General features: G+C 35.7%; 5 protein-coding genes across 5 annotated transcripts; 2 read left to right on the plus strand and 3 right to left on the minus strand.

The window, feature by feature from the left end:
- Positions 1-525: 525 nt before the first annotated feature.
- GVI51_L07997 (alpha-mannosyltransferase) lies at positions 526-2,232 on the minus strand (the record flags this gene model as incomplete). Its single annotated transcript, XM_449128.2, has 1 exon — positions 526-2,232. One exon carries the CDS (start codon positions 2,230-2,232, stop codon positions 526-528), a length of 1,707 nt encoding a protein of 568 aa, XP_449128.2.
- A 1,240-nt stretch (positions 2,233-3,472) lies between these two features.
- RPL39 (60S ribosomal protein eL39) lies at positions 3,473-4,178 on the minus strand (the record flags this gene model as incomplete). Its single annotated transcript, XM_002999548.1, has 2 exons — positions 3,473-3,622; positions 4,173-4,178. The coding sequence occupies 2 exons, from the start codon at positions 4,176-4,178 to the stop codon at positions 3,473-3,475; spliced, it is 156 nt and encodes a 51-aa protein (XP_002999594.1).
- A 978-nt stretch (positions 4,179-5,156) lies between these two features.
- RPS22A (40S ribosomal protein uS8) lies at positions 5,157-5,549 on the plus strand (the record flags this gene model as incomplete). Its single annotated transcript, XM_002999549.1, has 1 exon — positions 5,157-5,549. One exon carries the CDS (start codon positions 5,157-5,159, stop codon positions 5,547-5,549), a length of 393 nt encoding a protein of 130 aa, XP_002999595.1.
- A 652-nt stretch (positions 5,550-6,201) lies between these two features.
- Positions 6,202-6,609, minus strand: GVI51_L08063 (40S ribosomal protein uS11; the record flags this gene model as incomplete). The annotated part of the gene is made up of 1 exon (XM_449129.1): positions 6,202-6,609. The coding sequence occupies one exon, from the start codon at positions 6,607-6,609 to the stop codon at positions 6,202-6,204; it is 408 nt and encodes a 135-aa protein (XP_449129.1).
- Positions 6,610-7,896: 1,287 nt separating this feature from the next.
- BPH1 (Bph1p) lies at positions 7,897-14,166 on the plus strand (the record flags this gene model as incomplete). The annotated part of the gene is made up of 1 exon (XM_449130.1): positions 7,897-14,166. The coding sequence occupies one exon, from the start codon at positions 7,897-7,899 to the stop codon at positions 14,164-14,166; it is 6,270 nt and encodes a 2,089-aa protein (XP_449130.1).
- Between the last annotated feature and the right edge of the window lie 172 nt (positions 14,167-14,338).

Here is a 14,338-nt window from a genome sequence, read left to right on the forward strand (position 1 = left end):
TTATATCTTTTAGCACCTTCTAGAAAACAATAGTTTTGATATCCTTATAACGAGATTCACAAATAACCCTCTTTTCCTCTATATAGTATTGTTTCAGGAACTTGTCACTGATACACCAGAGTAGTAAACAACGATCGTCCCAAAAATTTAAGCGACAATGGTTCTGCTTCTCTATGAGATAAATATCTTCCGCCGTTATGCCTATGCACTTCTTAGTTGCTATGCATATCTTCTATTCTCCCCCCACACCCCTTTTAGCCATTAAGAGCGATTTTCGGGTTCCTGAAACCTGCAAAAGGATATCTGGCAAATCGTTCAACTACTGTATGACGTAGTATATGACATGGACTTACTCAGATGTATAATGTGACAATGTCTACATTTCGCTATAATTTTGTGTGAACGATCTATGTTTAGTTGCAAATAAGTGTATGTATTTTCTAGCGTTTAATAATAACATGCAATGTTTATATGGGGAGCCGATATATAGCTCTTTTTTTTAGTGTACAGTTCGTTTTGGTTCTATTAGACTTTGAGAGACGTTACAATCTTCTTCAAGTAGACACACATATCCTTCATTTTGTACTTGGATGGATGATTTACCATCATTTGTAATACTAGAGGGTCCGTGTCTCTACAAAGAACTTCCATTAAATTGGAATAGTTTTGTCTCTCTAAAGCCATGAGGTCATCTACCTTGTCTTTTCGATCTAATTTCTGCAAACTCTTTGCCTTGAAGAACAATGCCAATGGGTCAAATTGAGGTGACGGCATTTCTATGAATATGGACTTGACGTCTTGATTGCCAGCCAATAAATCTTTCTCAAACGTCCTTATTGCGGTATATTTCCTGTCAAAGCTATGAACGTCAATTAATTTGCTCTTAACTTTGTCTGCAAGCGCTTGATGTTTTCTATAATCGAAGTCAGGATCAAAATGCATAAAAGTTTCACCACTTTGTAAAGTATCTTTGCTACCACCCCTCATCGAACGCGGTATTAAATGAACCTGGTAGTAAGACAACTCTAGTGCATGCGCTGCGGCAACTATATTTTCACGATATCCAGAAGATCCTTTTTCGGGCGCAAACATCATATCAAACCACATCTCACCATGTACTGCATAGTACATGGCCAACATTAATGTCTTGAAGTGCTTTTGTTTGTCTATCATATAATGACCTACGTGCGTAACAGCGTCAGGGATCGCACCATCTAGGTCGTGCATGGGGGTATGTGCCAGTAGATTGAATTGTATGTTTTCCAACGCCTGTGATGTGTACCTTGTGGGTCTTGAAACGTCGTCTGCTAGGTTTCTAGTTCTATTGTTTAAGTCGATTTTGCGATTAACAATTTGATAAAATGCAGGAGAAGTGCTTCTCCGAGACCGTCCCGGCCACAGTACTAAACCTGTGTCAGTAAATGACTTAGAGTCAAAAGCTTTATCAACATTTGTATTGGCAAAATCATTGGATTCCATGTATAATATTGACTTAAAAGTGCTAACCAAGGGGGTAAACATTCTAATCATCTTTTCATCAAATTTATGAGCTTTTAACACATATTCCGGTAACGCCTTTGACATATAAATACATTTACCATTGTACCTTGGCAGGAAGTCATCACAAAACTTATCTTCATTTGACACATATGGTGGAAATATAACTTCTATAGGCAAGGTAGATCCCATTTTCCTTAGACGAGGAATAGACGCCAATAGTGACAAAGTTCTTTCGTTGCCACCTAACGTTACTATTCCCTTATATCTTGGCATCAATGAGTCCCGCAGGTACTCATCCAGGCTACCGAATAATGTTTCTACTCTTCTACAATAGCCGTTATGCGCGGTCTTCAAATTATTTGTCTGAGTTGGTGACAAATGAAAGCAATAGTCCAAAGTCATGTATGATAGTTGCTTTAGAGTATCATCAGATGTCTCTTCGACACTTATTGGTGCTACCAGTGTACATTTATCCTTGAACACAAGTTTCTGTTTCTTAGCCGGTGGGTTCATTGGTCTATACTGATTAATTGACCTGAACAGATCCAAATAAAACTGTTCAACAGCTGCATCCAATCCTTCAACATCGGCTGTCTCCACAATGCTCTCTTTTATAAGAAAATTGGAATTTTCTCTGGGTACCCTGCTTACCACATATACTAATCCAACTATTGCGAGCAACAACTTCCAACCCGCTCTTCCTAGAAAAGGCACCCACATATTCTTCTTCATCGATTTAGGCACCTCTTGCCTCAGGTATACCTATAGTAAATAAATCCCAACAATTGTTTAATATATTCATACTCAAATGACACCGCTCTCGATGAGTATGAGATGCCCTAGATGATAGAAACGCTTGCAGAACGCGTTTTTTTCTCTCGAGTCAAATCCACGAGCATCGCGGACTCTTCTCTTCTCTGTATAAACGAAGTACAACCATAATGAAAATAGAAATAAATGCGGAGGTGATGAACGTTTACAGTGTTGCAGCAGTAAATCATCCAATTATTTTAGATATTCTCTATTTAAAATATTGATACTGCCAACACATGAATGTTATACAGCAGAACGCAACACTGTAGGTGACGCATGATTAGCATCTGTATACCACTTGTATTGCATCTTGAAAATATCCAATCAATGGCCACTACATTCAATTAACCAGCTAAATACACTCTTAACATGTACATCGATACTAGTTGAACGCTTTATATCAGATCACACTTGAGCACTGGCTAAAAATACTGGATGGCATACTGTATACCTAAATGCCATATTAAAGCCCTAACAAGCCTTGGTTCGACCATAAAACATCCGTATAAATGTATATTGTTTTTTTCTCTGAAAAATCATTCTGTGAGGAAAGTATAAATACAAGAGCTAATTTGAATCGTGAAGATACTTTTTCAATTAACTTTTTAACGGTCATCTGGAATATGCTACTGAAATGTTACAATGTTACACCGCCAAATTGAGCTTGACGCCTTTGTCGAACGAGGCCGTTCTGGTTGTACTACAATTTAGTATAACTATTGACATTTGCTAACTCGATTCTAATCTTGTTTATTCACTAAACTAATTACTTGGCCAAGCTATACGTGATGAGCTTATCAAACACTTTTCTAGCTAGATAGTATCTGATCTTTTTAATTAAAAAGAAAATGATTTCGGTGTTTTTGAACAATGGGAATCTCTCTGATATATGCTTCGGCCATTGTAATGTAAACTATATTATGTAATGCTAATCCTTAATGATAAACATGAATCTTGAGAGCGATGAGCTCGATAGCGCGGTGGCACAGTTTCTACACAGTAATGTTTGAAATAATACATGGTTCAATGCAAAAAATAAATGATGAAAAGATAATATAATTAGATGAAAACTAAGCTAGTATATATGTAAAAAATAATTTAATATTGTGGAATTTGTAAAAAAATTATTGACATAATTAGAAATAACTTTCCGACAAGCTTAGATGTTCATCTTAGTTCTTCTCCAGTGTCTTCTCTTAGCGTTGTAACGGATAGTGTTGTTGGTTCTCAATCTAATCCATTGTGGCAAAGTTCTGTTTTGCTTCTTGGCCTTAGCCAACTTTTGCTTGATCTTGAAGGACTTTTGAGCCTGTCATTAATAGTTTTGTTCAGAGCCAAATTTATACGTTTATCCTTGAGCGATTTTTTATGAGAAAACTGTCATGAGTTTACCTTGAGAGTGTTGGAATAGATCTGGCGTTTCTCCTTTTATTATCAATCATTAAAGTCTTCAGCAGTTACGCATTTACTTCACCAAGAGTTTCAATCACAACCACATCTTAGTTTCCTTTTTGCTGAACTTCTCATTTCTTGAACGCCATATCAAGTCCTCAACGTAATATTCTATTTACTTCCTCTAATGGTCAACAGGATTTTTCTAAAACACACCAAAACGGAAATTTGCACTCATCTTAAACTTTTTGGTTCAGTCAAAACGTTATCCGTAACAACCAGGTGAAACTCAATCCATATATAAAAGCTCATTCAAATCACATAGGTAAACAATATCGAAATGTACAACAAACAATAAGTATACTGTTAGTATTATAGGTTCTCTTTAATTACTTCTCATCTGGTTTTCAAGAAATCTCTTGAAAAACTCTTTGAGTATATTATCAAATTCATTCTATATCACATACTGGCATCGTTGATTATCTTCGCTGTTGTCAGTTAAGATAAGAATTATAACAAACTCAAATCTAAAAAATAGCACCTTATAAATATATAGTGCCAATTTCTATAATACTTTGTAACACACTAAACGCCCTGAAATTGTTGTTACTCGCATAGTTTGAACAGATTCCAAACCCTCAATCTAGTTCCCAACCAAACATGCTTCATCCGAATCACTCACAGTACAGTAGCCTCTCCCACCTCAACGGATCTGCTTACCCTCTAGCAAGCACCGGTGCTGGAATGGCCCCCCCCCCCTTAGACAGACATGGCCAAGCTCCCTTGTCCCACCAACTTACCAGCCTAGCAGTCTACCAGCCTAGCAGTCTCCAGTAGCGTACATCCAACTGAATCCTGGAACTGAGCTTTGACCAATGCCTGCCGAACTGGCTGGAGATGATGTTTTAGTGGTGCCACTGTAAGAGAACAACTCTTGAAAAAAGAATTTAAACAAAATAATTACCCTATTAGGAAATTATAAGTTGCTCGCAAAAAATTAACAATTATCCAACAAAGTATAATACACCCAAACACCCTTTAAGTTTGCAAACAAACTTCGTACCGGGTCGCATTATTGGAGGACCAGTTTCAGATGTTTACTTAATCACTTTCTACATGCGAAAGTTGTTACGGGTGGACGCAGAGTACTTTGAAATAGCAGTCACAAAACAAAAGTTTCAGTTCAGCTTTTTTTTTTCATTAGTTTGTCAAGACCTGGATGCCCACTTTGGTCAGCACACGCTTCACTTGGTGCGATGAGTTTCTGTCTTGGGTCAGTAGTATGGGAATAGGTATGGCGGTTAATTTTAGTGTTTCAACAGTATTACTACAGGTAGGCTTCTTTTATGTACGTATTTCTCTATTCTGTTATTAGCTTTCATTCTTATTTCTTTATAATTTTTTCTAACTTTAGTTTGTAGAGCAGTAACACCAAGAAATAGACAAGCACAATGACTAGATCCTCTGTTTTGGCTGATGCCTTGAACGCTATTAACAACGCTGAAAAGACCGGTAAGCGTCAAGTTTTGATCAGACCTTCCTCCAAGGTTATCATCAAGTTCTTGCAAGTCATGCAAAGACACGGTTACATTGGTGAATTCGAATACATCGATGACCACAGATCCGGTAAGATTGTCGTTCAATTGAACGGTAGATTGAACAAGTGTGGTGTTATCTCCCCAAGATTCAACGTTAAGATCGGTGACATTGAAAAGTGGACTGCTAACTTGTTGCCAGCCAGACAATTCGGTTACGTTATCTTGACCACTTCCGCCGGTATTATGGACCACGAAGAAGCCAGAAGAAAGCACGTCTCTGGTAAGATCTTGGGTTTCGTCTACTAAGCATGGAGACAACACACATATTGTTTTTGAAATAGAAGAGGAGCTCTCTGCTTTATTGGGATAGTGACCTCATTTTATTGATTTAAACCTCCATTGTTTTTTATACTTAATATCCAAAATCCCCTTCAATTATCTCTAGATATAATGTATAGCATATATACTCTAAAGAAATTTAGAAACATTTCATCATAAAACAGCTTCCGACAATCAGAAATATATAAATTGGATATGAACTTTTCTATATCCCCAAATGAGCTACTGCTATCTGATAACACCAAGTAAACCTCGATGACAGTATCCGCCATCGTGTTTGACGTCTTAGCAGTGTGTTAAAGAGAAACAGCGTAAAAGCTTGATAATCCTAAATGTTTATTTTTTTAAACTATATGTGAAGAGTAATTATAATAATATATGCAAATTAAGGAAACTAGAACGAAGAAATTATTGCGATTCTTGTATAGGCTAAGAAAGTGAAAGCACCATAATTTCAGAAAACAACTGGCAAACTTTATCAATTCATGCAAACTGGCCAATCTATCAGACGTTTCCATATGAGGCCATCGCTAACGAAACCATAACATACTTTCTTCAAACAACAATTCCACATTAGCAATGTAATAAAAGTATATATTCCAAAGAATGACATATAAAATCACAATCTTCTACCTCTTCTACCACCCTTCTTTCTGGTGGAGTCGGATGGAACTGGAGTGACATCTTCGATTCTACCAATTCTCAAACCGGATCTAGCCAAAGCTCTCAAAGCAGCTTGACCACCTGGACCTGGGGTCTTGGTTCTAGTACCACCAGTAGCTCTGATCTTAACGTGGACGGCAGTGATACCAACTTCCAAACACTTAGCAGCAACATCTTGGGCAGCCAACATAGCAGCGTATGGAGAAGATTCATCTCTGTCAGCCTTGACCTTCATACCACCAGTAACTCTGGCGATGGTTTCTCTACCAGACAAGTCAGTAACATGGACGAAAGTATCGTTGAAGGAGGCGTAGATTCTAGCAACACCAAAGACTTGGGAAGCGTCACGAGCTTGAACAACCATTGCTGTATGTGTTTTTGTATACTTCTCCCTCTTTTATTGAAATAAACAGCGGCAACAGTCCTAATCCTCTTAAATCTACTATTCAAATAATTTATTCAATTGAGAAGAGATGATGCTGAGCTCGATGTCCTTCCCACCAGTTTTGGTGTGAAAAAAAAAATTTTTTTTCCAGTAAAGTGTTTGCGTTATAATGATATACGTAAACTATGAGAACCGTCGTACATGACTACTAGATTTGATTAATTGTGTGATCTTTCCATACAACATAAGAGCCGCCATCGAAGTATTTCTGATTTCCCTCGCACTCAATAGCATCCAATGCTATGTCGATATCTTTATTATCAGCAAGATTACATACAGACAACCTACTCTAAGAAGACAAAACCAGCTATATAGAAGATATGTTTGGATTTCTAGTGTGCTGAATGGGGGTAGGAACCTTATGGATAGAAAAATCCAGCCTACACCCACATTTCATTTAAGAAATAAGCAAAAGTATACCCGAAACTTACTCTCGGATCATCGGTTGTAGAGAGGTTGGAAGGTGAGGGTTCCGCTGAGAGTGTCATCAAAATAGAATAGCTCCCACAGAACTAGCCTGAACAACCTCTACAATAATACCGGTCCTTAGAATTAGTACGGGGAGCTAAGTTGGAATACAAGATGAAATAAGAGACAGAAATCACGTATTGTACATACCCATAACATCCAATTGGGCTTTCCTCATAGCTCTTTTATACTTTCTAAGTTTCTCAATTGTTCACACGGAAACTTGCAAACCCACTCGCAAAAAAAAATTCAAAGTGCTAATGTCTTACGTACATGACGACTATGCTCATTTCTCCCAAAGGTTTGATCCCTTTTAGGGTTTCTCTATGAATTTTCATGCTGTGCTTTGTGGTAAAAGTAAGCCCTAATTTCTCCTGAGCCTTCTCGTTTACCCTAAAAACGATGATTCAGACCTAAGGGTTTTACTATCCTCTATTACTATAAGAGCTATGCGATGAGATACTCTTTCTGCTATGAACATCTACGCTTTGCTTGGAATGTATAGATCCCTAAAGATAATTGATAGACATTCAATTTGATCGTAATTTTTTGTAAAGCCCATGGCCGAACTACTATTTTTGCAATATATTTAGACAGAATAGAAAGGGTTAATTTGTGAGGTATATAGACAAACAAGTCCGAAAAGCCGCTCGAACAACAGAGATAAAAATTCTTTTAGAGACCTTGATGGCGTGAATTATACAACGAGTTTACTTGGTCGAAAAATAAATATTCAACATGGATCTACTCTCAAAAATAGAACTGGAAGTATTAGAAGAAGATGATGGCACAGGAACACACACAAAGGATATCCTTAACGATATAGTGAACAGATATACCAATGATCGAGCTGCAAAAGAGCCCCTGGAGGATTATATCAGTGTCGAACTGAACGAGAAGTTTTATATCCACAATAGTATGGATTCATTTGAATTTATAGATGAAAAGAACAGTCCTATGCGTCTCCTTGAAACAAGCAGCATAGAGTTGCAGATAATTCTGGCATTGATAGATTTCTCATCAGTAAATGCTCAAAGAATAGCTGACTGGTGCCATCAGGATGCAAAATTTATGAAAGAGCTACACGATAAAGTCCTAAGCGAGAATAAAAAAGAACTCAAGGGGTTTACTGCCCTATTTTATCACATATTAAAAATATCGTGTTCTGTACATGACCTAAATAAGCTGCTCAGCGAAGAGAATGCGGTAACTTCAAACATACTCAAGAAATTGTTTCATAATTCTTTGCAATTGAGAAATTTCCATGAATATGAAAATGTATATAAGGGATTTAAGTTCAAACCCAATGTTCATCTCAATGCAACAATCCATATGGTGATTGAGCTAAGTGATATACTCTCTAATAGAATTGCAACTCTAAATAATCAGTTGTATTTGGAGATCAGAGATGGAAAGTTTTGTGTTTCAAATGATGAATATACTATTGCAATGTATGAATCATTTGAATTTGAACTAGGTAAAAAATACAACGTTACACTAGTACTAAAATCTCAAGATCTTGAGCTTTTTATAGACGGTGATAGCATCAACAAATTAACAATAATTACAGAAGGATTTACTTCAATTGATGCAATCGATATAGGCTCACCAATATGCTCTTTTAAACTATTTGAATTCTGCGTATTTGATACTGTACTCCCAGAAGCGGTTATCACTTCACTAACCACTCTCAATATTATTAATATGTTCAATGAAGATCTTATGCAATATGCTGGAACTAATGAAAGAAAAACCAATAACTGGAATCACAGGATTCCAATCGGCAAAAACCTTGAGAAATTTCTCATATACCAATATACCTTTGAGGAGCAATTGGCATCCCAGAATAAATCAACAACGAAAATGGTTTTCGACAATACAGAAAAGTCTGAATACACCAGTGGTAATTTTAATGCTTATAAGGAAGCCGACGTTGTTGCTTCATTTGAAGCACTCAATGGTGTGTGTACATTGATGGAACAAATTTACAAATCAGAGAATTTATCTGTCATAGAAGACCGAGTATTATTGCTTTTATACACTCTCAAGCACCCTTCAATTAGATCACAATACTACAAAGATTATGATATTAACCTCTTAGCATATACACTACTCGAAGGTCCATTAAAAAGATTGAAAACATTGCCATCAATAGCACTGATTAAGGGCATATCAGAACTGTGCTGCTGGAATACCAATGATCCAACACAATCATATATAACAGATCATGACATTTTTCTTGATCTTTATCTTAACTTGAATTTTTGGCGATTTTATGAAGAATTGATAGAAGAGGATCATTGCCAAGCCGAATCTGTGAAAAATAATATGATCGAAATAGTAAGTTATCAATTATATCAACTGGAGAGCTTGGTCAAGGAATCAACATATAAGGAAGAAAATAGTATCATACTTGAGTCGCACAATCTTCTCCAAACAATGTGCAATACTTTATGCTTTTTAGAAAAAAGTAAAAGGCTAAGAATAACTAATAAGTGTACAACACAATTAGTTAAACTTTTTAGCTGCCTTTTAGCAAATGCGCATAACCCCACTACATTCACCTGGTATATTAACACCATTTACTATAATCTAAAGGTCAACTGCCATACAAACTTTATAATGATGACAAAAGCATTCAATGAATATTTGAACGGTATGACAAAAGATTATGATAACACTTCAATTGGTGTAAATATTATCACACCCAAAATCCTACTAATCATACTGGAAGAACTGTCAACTCATAAGCTGGATCCCTCTGATTTTACTTTTCTATTGTTTAGATACTTTTCAATTAATTCAAATGTATGGAAAAAAACTCTCAAAAATGGAGGCTGGGATATTCTTTTGACATACATTACAGATCTAGATTTAAGTTACTTTGAATCATTGACAGAAATTATACTACTATTTGCTGTTAATGATTTAGACCATTACAATACAGAAACTTTTGCACTTAACACTCAAACAACTAATAACCAAAAAGAGAACGTTATACGTTACGAAGCTATTGAGTTACTATGCACATACATGCAGTGGCGACTACATGACCCATCTATGCTAGATACTAAGAATATTCAACTTCTCGACACAACCATAAGCCGTGCGCTGGCGACAATTAATGATACGATAAAATTTGACAATATCCAATCACTGGATATCAACAGAACAACCAATTTGATTCTTGCTATCGAAAATCTTGCATTGACACTTACTCAAATAGCTACGGGCGAAAAATCTCTCAATGCTTTAGAGTTGGCAAAAGGTTTATTGAACAATTTTCTAATTACAGATTTGGAACTTGGCAAACATGACTCATATAAACATTATTGTATTAATAGAGTGGAAGCGATGAATTCATCCTTTTTAAGGAGAATGCATTCTGATAAACCAAACCACCTTTTATGCTTTTTCTCAAAGGAGCTACTTCCTAATTTAGTGGATCATTTCTTTGTAAAGTATAAACAGAACGAGCCAGCCAGGTCAAAAGCTGCACTTAGGTTATGTGAACTGATTCTTTTTGTCCATTCTGAAACATCGCGCTATCATATACTTGAAAATGATCATAGATTCTGGTTAGAATTGTTCTTGAAATGCTCTGACCTTTTTAGTGATAAAGTCATTCACAATTCGAAAATGAAAATAGCCTTTTTGAAGTGCTTGAAGAAGTTACTGATCAAAATAATGTATGCTATTCAATTTCAGAAATTGAACAAGAAAACAGAAGAAAATTGTTTTTTTTATAAATATTTATTGGCTTACCAGTTAATGTTATTTGGGAAAGAATATCTTGGATGTGACAGAATACTAATCATGAATATGATCATCCTTATAGGATTACAAATTAACGAAAATAAGGCAGACAGTTTGGCATTAGATTGTCTACGATCTGTGATACTTCATCAATCCTATGACTTGATTCACTTAGCGAATAATATTAATCATGAGTATCGAATGGAGGTAATGCAGACTTTAGAGAATCTTTTGACCATGGACAATGACGAAGCGATTAGCATGCTTACCGAAAGCGGCTATTTTTTGTTTAGTGTGAACCAAAAATATAGGCTAGAGGATTATCTCAATGACCACACAAAGAATTTATCGGCAATTAAATTAGAAGATAACAATACTACTATATATCCAAGGGATATATATAGTACCGACCTAGAAGCTTTATTAAAAAATTGTAAATCAACGACAGTACTTTTTGCCAATGATAATGCAAATTATTCACCTAATATCATAAAAATGCAAGCAAGAATTTCACAAATTTATGAATCAGATATAAACGAGGAACGGTTTTTATCACACTCAAAATTACTAAACTTGCTCAAGCGAAGACAGAATATACTAGACACGCAAGACGAACTGGAGCTCAATAAGACCTGGAATCTAGATTTCTTGGAGGATTGCGGAAAACAAAGACAAAGAATATTACAGACATACAAAGTAGATGAAACAGGCTTAGGTAATTATTATAATAAATTTAGTCGTGGCGTCAAGATAACTGATAGCAATGCAGAAAGTATCAGATCTTTTGATATGGTCCCAGAGCTTGAACAAGTAGGAACTGTAAACAGCTTACAAACAAATGAGAATAGAAAAATACTGAAGCTGTTGAAAGCAGGCGACTCTATACAAAGTATCTGGAACTGTAGTTTAATTAAGGGTTTAAACATATCAGAAGGGATGTTAATTATTGGGAGTTCTTTTGTATATTTTGTCGATGGTTTTTATTACTTATCGAGTGAACGGAGAGTTTTAAGGATAGAAGACGCTCCGGAAAATGTTAGGGACATAAATATAAAATACTTGAAGGGTATGGAGGGAAATACCAATTCAATTACAAGCTATACTGGCATTCATACCTTTGAGAAAAATGAGTTAGCATTTGTAACAAAGAGACCTTATCTATTAAGGGACACAGCCCTAGAAATGCTGTTTACCGATGGGCGCTCTTTTCTTTTGAATTTAAAAAACAAACTAGTGAGAAATGAATTACATGATTTACTTTCATATATTGCTTGCAGGGATACAGTTGATATTGCCTTGGCGACTACTTTAAATGACATAAACCGTAACAGTAGCAATATTACTACACAGAATGGAATTGCAAAAGACTCTGTTAGGTATATGTTCTCTAATGCATTCTCAGGACCCATTGAACTTTTTGACAAATCGAAAATAACCAAATTGTGGAAAGAGGGAGAGGTTTCTAATTTTCACTATCTAATGATGATAAATATGATGGCAGGTAGATCCTGCAACGATCTGACACAATATCCAGTTTTTCCTTGGGTCATTAAGGAATATACAACTGATACCTTACAAACTACAAATCCAATAAACTATAGAGATCTGGATAAACCAATGGGCGCTCAAACTGAAAAAAGATGCAATGAATTTATAGAGAGATATCAACTATTGAGTGAACTAGACTCCGATGGATCCTTACCATTTCACTATGGAACTCATTATTCCTCTGCTATGATCACTGCAAATTACATGCTACGACTTGAACCTTTTCATAGTACATTTATGACACTGCAAGATGGCAATCTTGGTCATGCTGATAGATTATTCAGTTCGGTAGAAAGGACATGGAGATCTGCTGCTTCCGAAAGTACTACTGATGTTCGAGAGCTTATCCCTGAGTTTTTTTACCTACCCGAATTTCTAAAAAATATAAATGATTATAACTTGGGAACTCGCCAGGATGGATCAAAAGTAGCAGATGTTATTCTTCCTCCTTGGGCGAAGGGTGATCCCAAAATATTTACTGAAGTCAATAGAAAAGCATTAGAAAGTCGATATGTTTCAGAACATCTCCATAATTGGATTGATCTCATTTTTGGTGCAAAACAAAGAGGGAAAGAAGCTATAGAATCTGTCAACGTATTTAATTCTCTAAGCTACCCAGGGACAATCAATTTAGATAATGTTAATGATGAGAATGAACGTATGGCAATCACTGGTATCATTCATAATTTTGGACAAACACCATTACAGATATTCAGAGACTTTCATCCACAAAAGAAACATATTGACTCTTATCAAGCAAAGGAGCTATTTCTTGCTAAGCTCCCTGAAATTGAAAGGCATATCAAGCATGTAAATAGTGATAGTTCAGCTACTGGATATTGTAGTTTAGAGCCTTCAGCAAATGGATTTGGAGCAAAGAATGGTGAGTGTTGGAATGTATCATTTGTCGGGCATAGTGTTATTGAAAAGAAAAATATGAAACCAATGAATATAAGCATTAAAGATGGTAACTATATTCAAATAGAAGATAAAATTCTGAGGAATCTGCATAATACAACTATTTCATATTTAAAGATACTAAGAGAGGGTATGTTTATTACCGGTGATACAAATGGCTTATTGAGATTATGGGGTATTAGCAATTGGAAGGAGAAGAGAGTGGAACTAAAAGCTACCTTTTGTGGACATATGAATGAAATAAAGACAACAAATGTCATGTATAGTTCAAGCATAATGATTTCAATCGATCAGAAGAGACAAGTTTTCCAATGGGATTTATGCTCAGGTATGTTCATAAGGCGCTTAGGTACAGATATCAAGAATATAGCCATCTCACAACTTGAGGGCAATATAGCCTTACTGAAACTGGATAATACATTGTACCTGAAGAATATAAATGGCGATACATATTGGTCGGGGAAAATACCAAACATTGGAGATCTTGAAGTTACCTGTTTAGACTTTTTTGACTTTACCAACTTGGAGCAGGGCTTTGCGAAACATAGGTACTGGGAAGAAAAAGAAATCTTGATCGTTGGTACATCTGATTGCAAACTAAGATTCTATGAGTTTGGTTTGGATTTTAGCAATATGTCTTGGACTGTCACTCCGGTTTGTTATGTAAGTGTGCATTCACCTGTTTTAGCTGTCGGTAACTATGGAACTAGAATTAATGATGCCAGAATCTTACAAATTGCAGCACTAGACATATCAAATGTTAGCATATGGAATATAGATTGGTAAATAATAGTCACCAAGTTACGACTTGTCTGCTTTTTCATTATATCATGTTCTTTAGTATAAAATTTGTTATCTAATGACTCAAATGGCTTATATATCTAAAAGCGTGAAATCAATATATACGAAAGGTATCAATCTCATTTTTTTCTCTAAACAAAAATCTCAAACAGGAACA

This window comes from Nakaseomyces glabratus, chromosome L (assembly GCF_010111755.1).
Source record: "Nakaseomyces glabratus chromosome L, complete sequence".
In the NCBI taxonomy this organism is placed as follows: domain Eukaryota; kingdom Fungi; phylum Ascomycota; class Saccharomycetes; order Saccharomycetales; family Saccharomycetaceae; genus Nakaseomyces; species Nakaseomyces glabratus.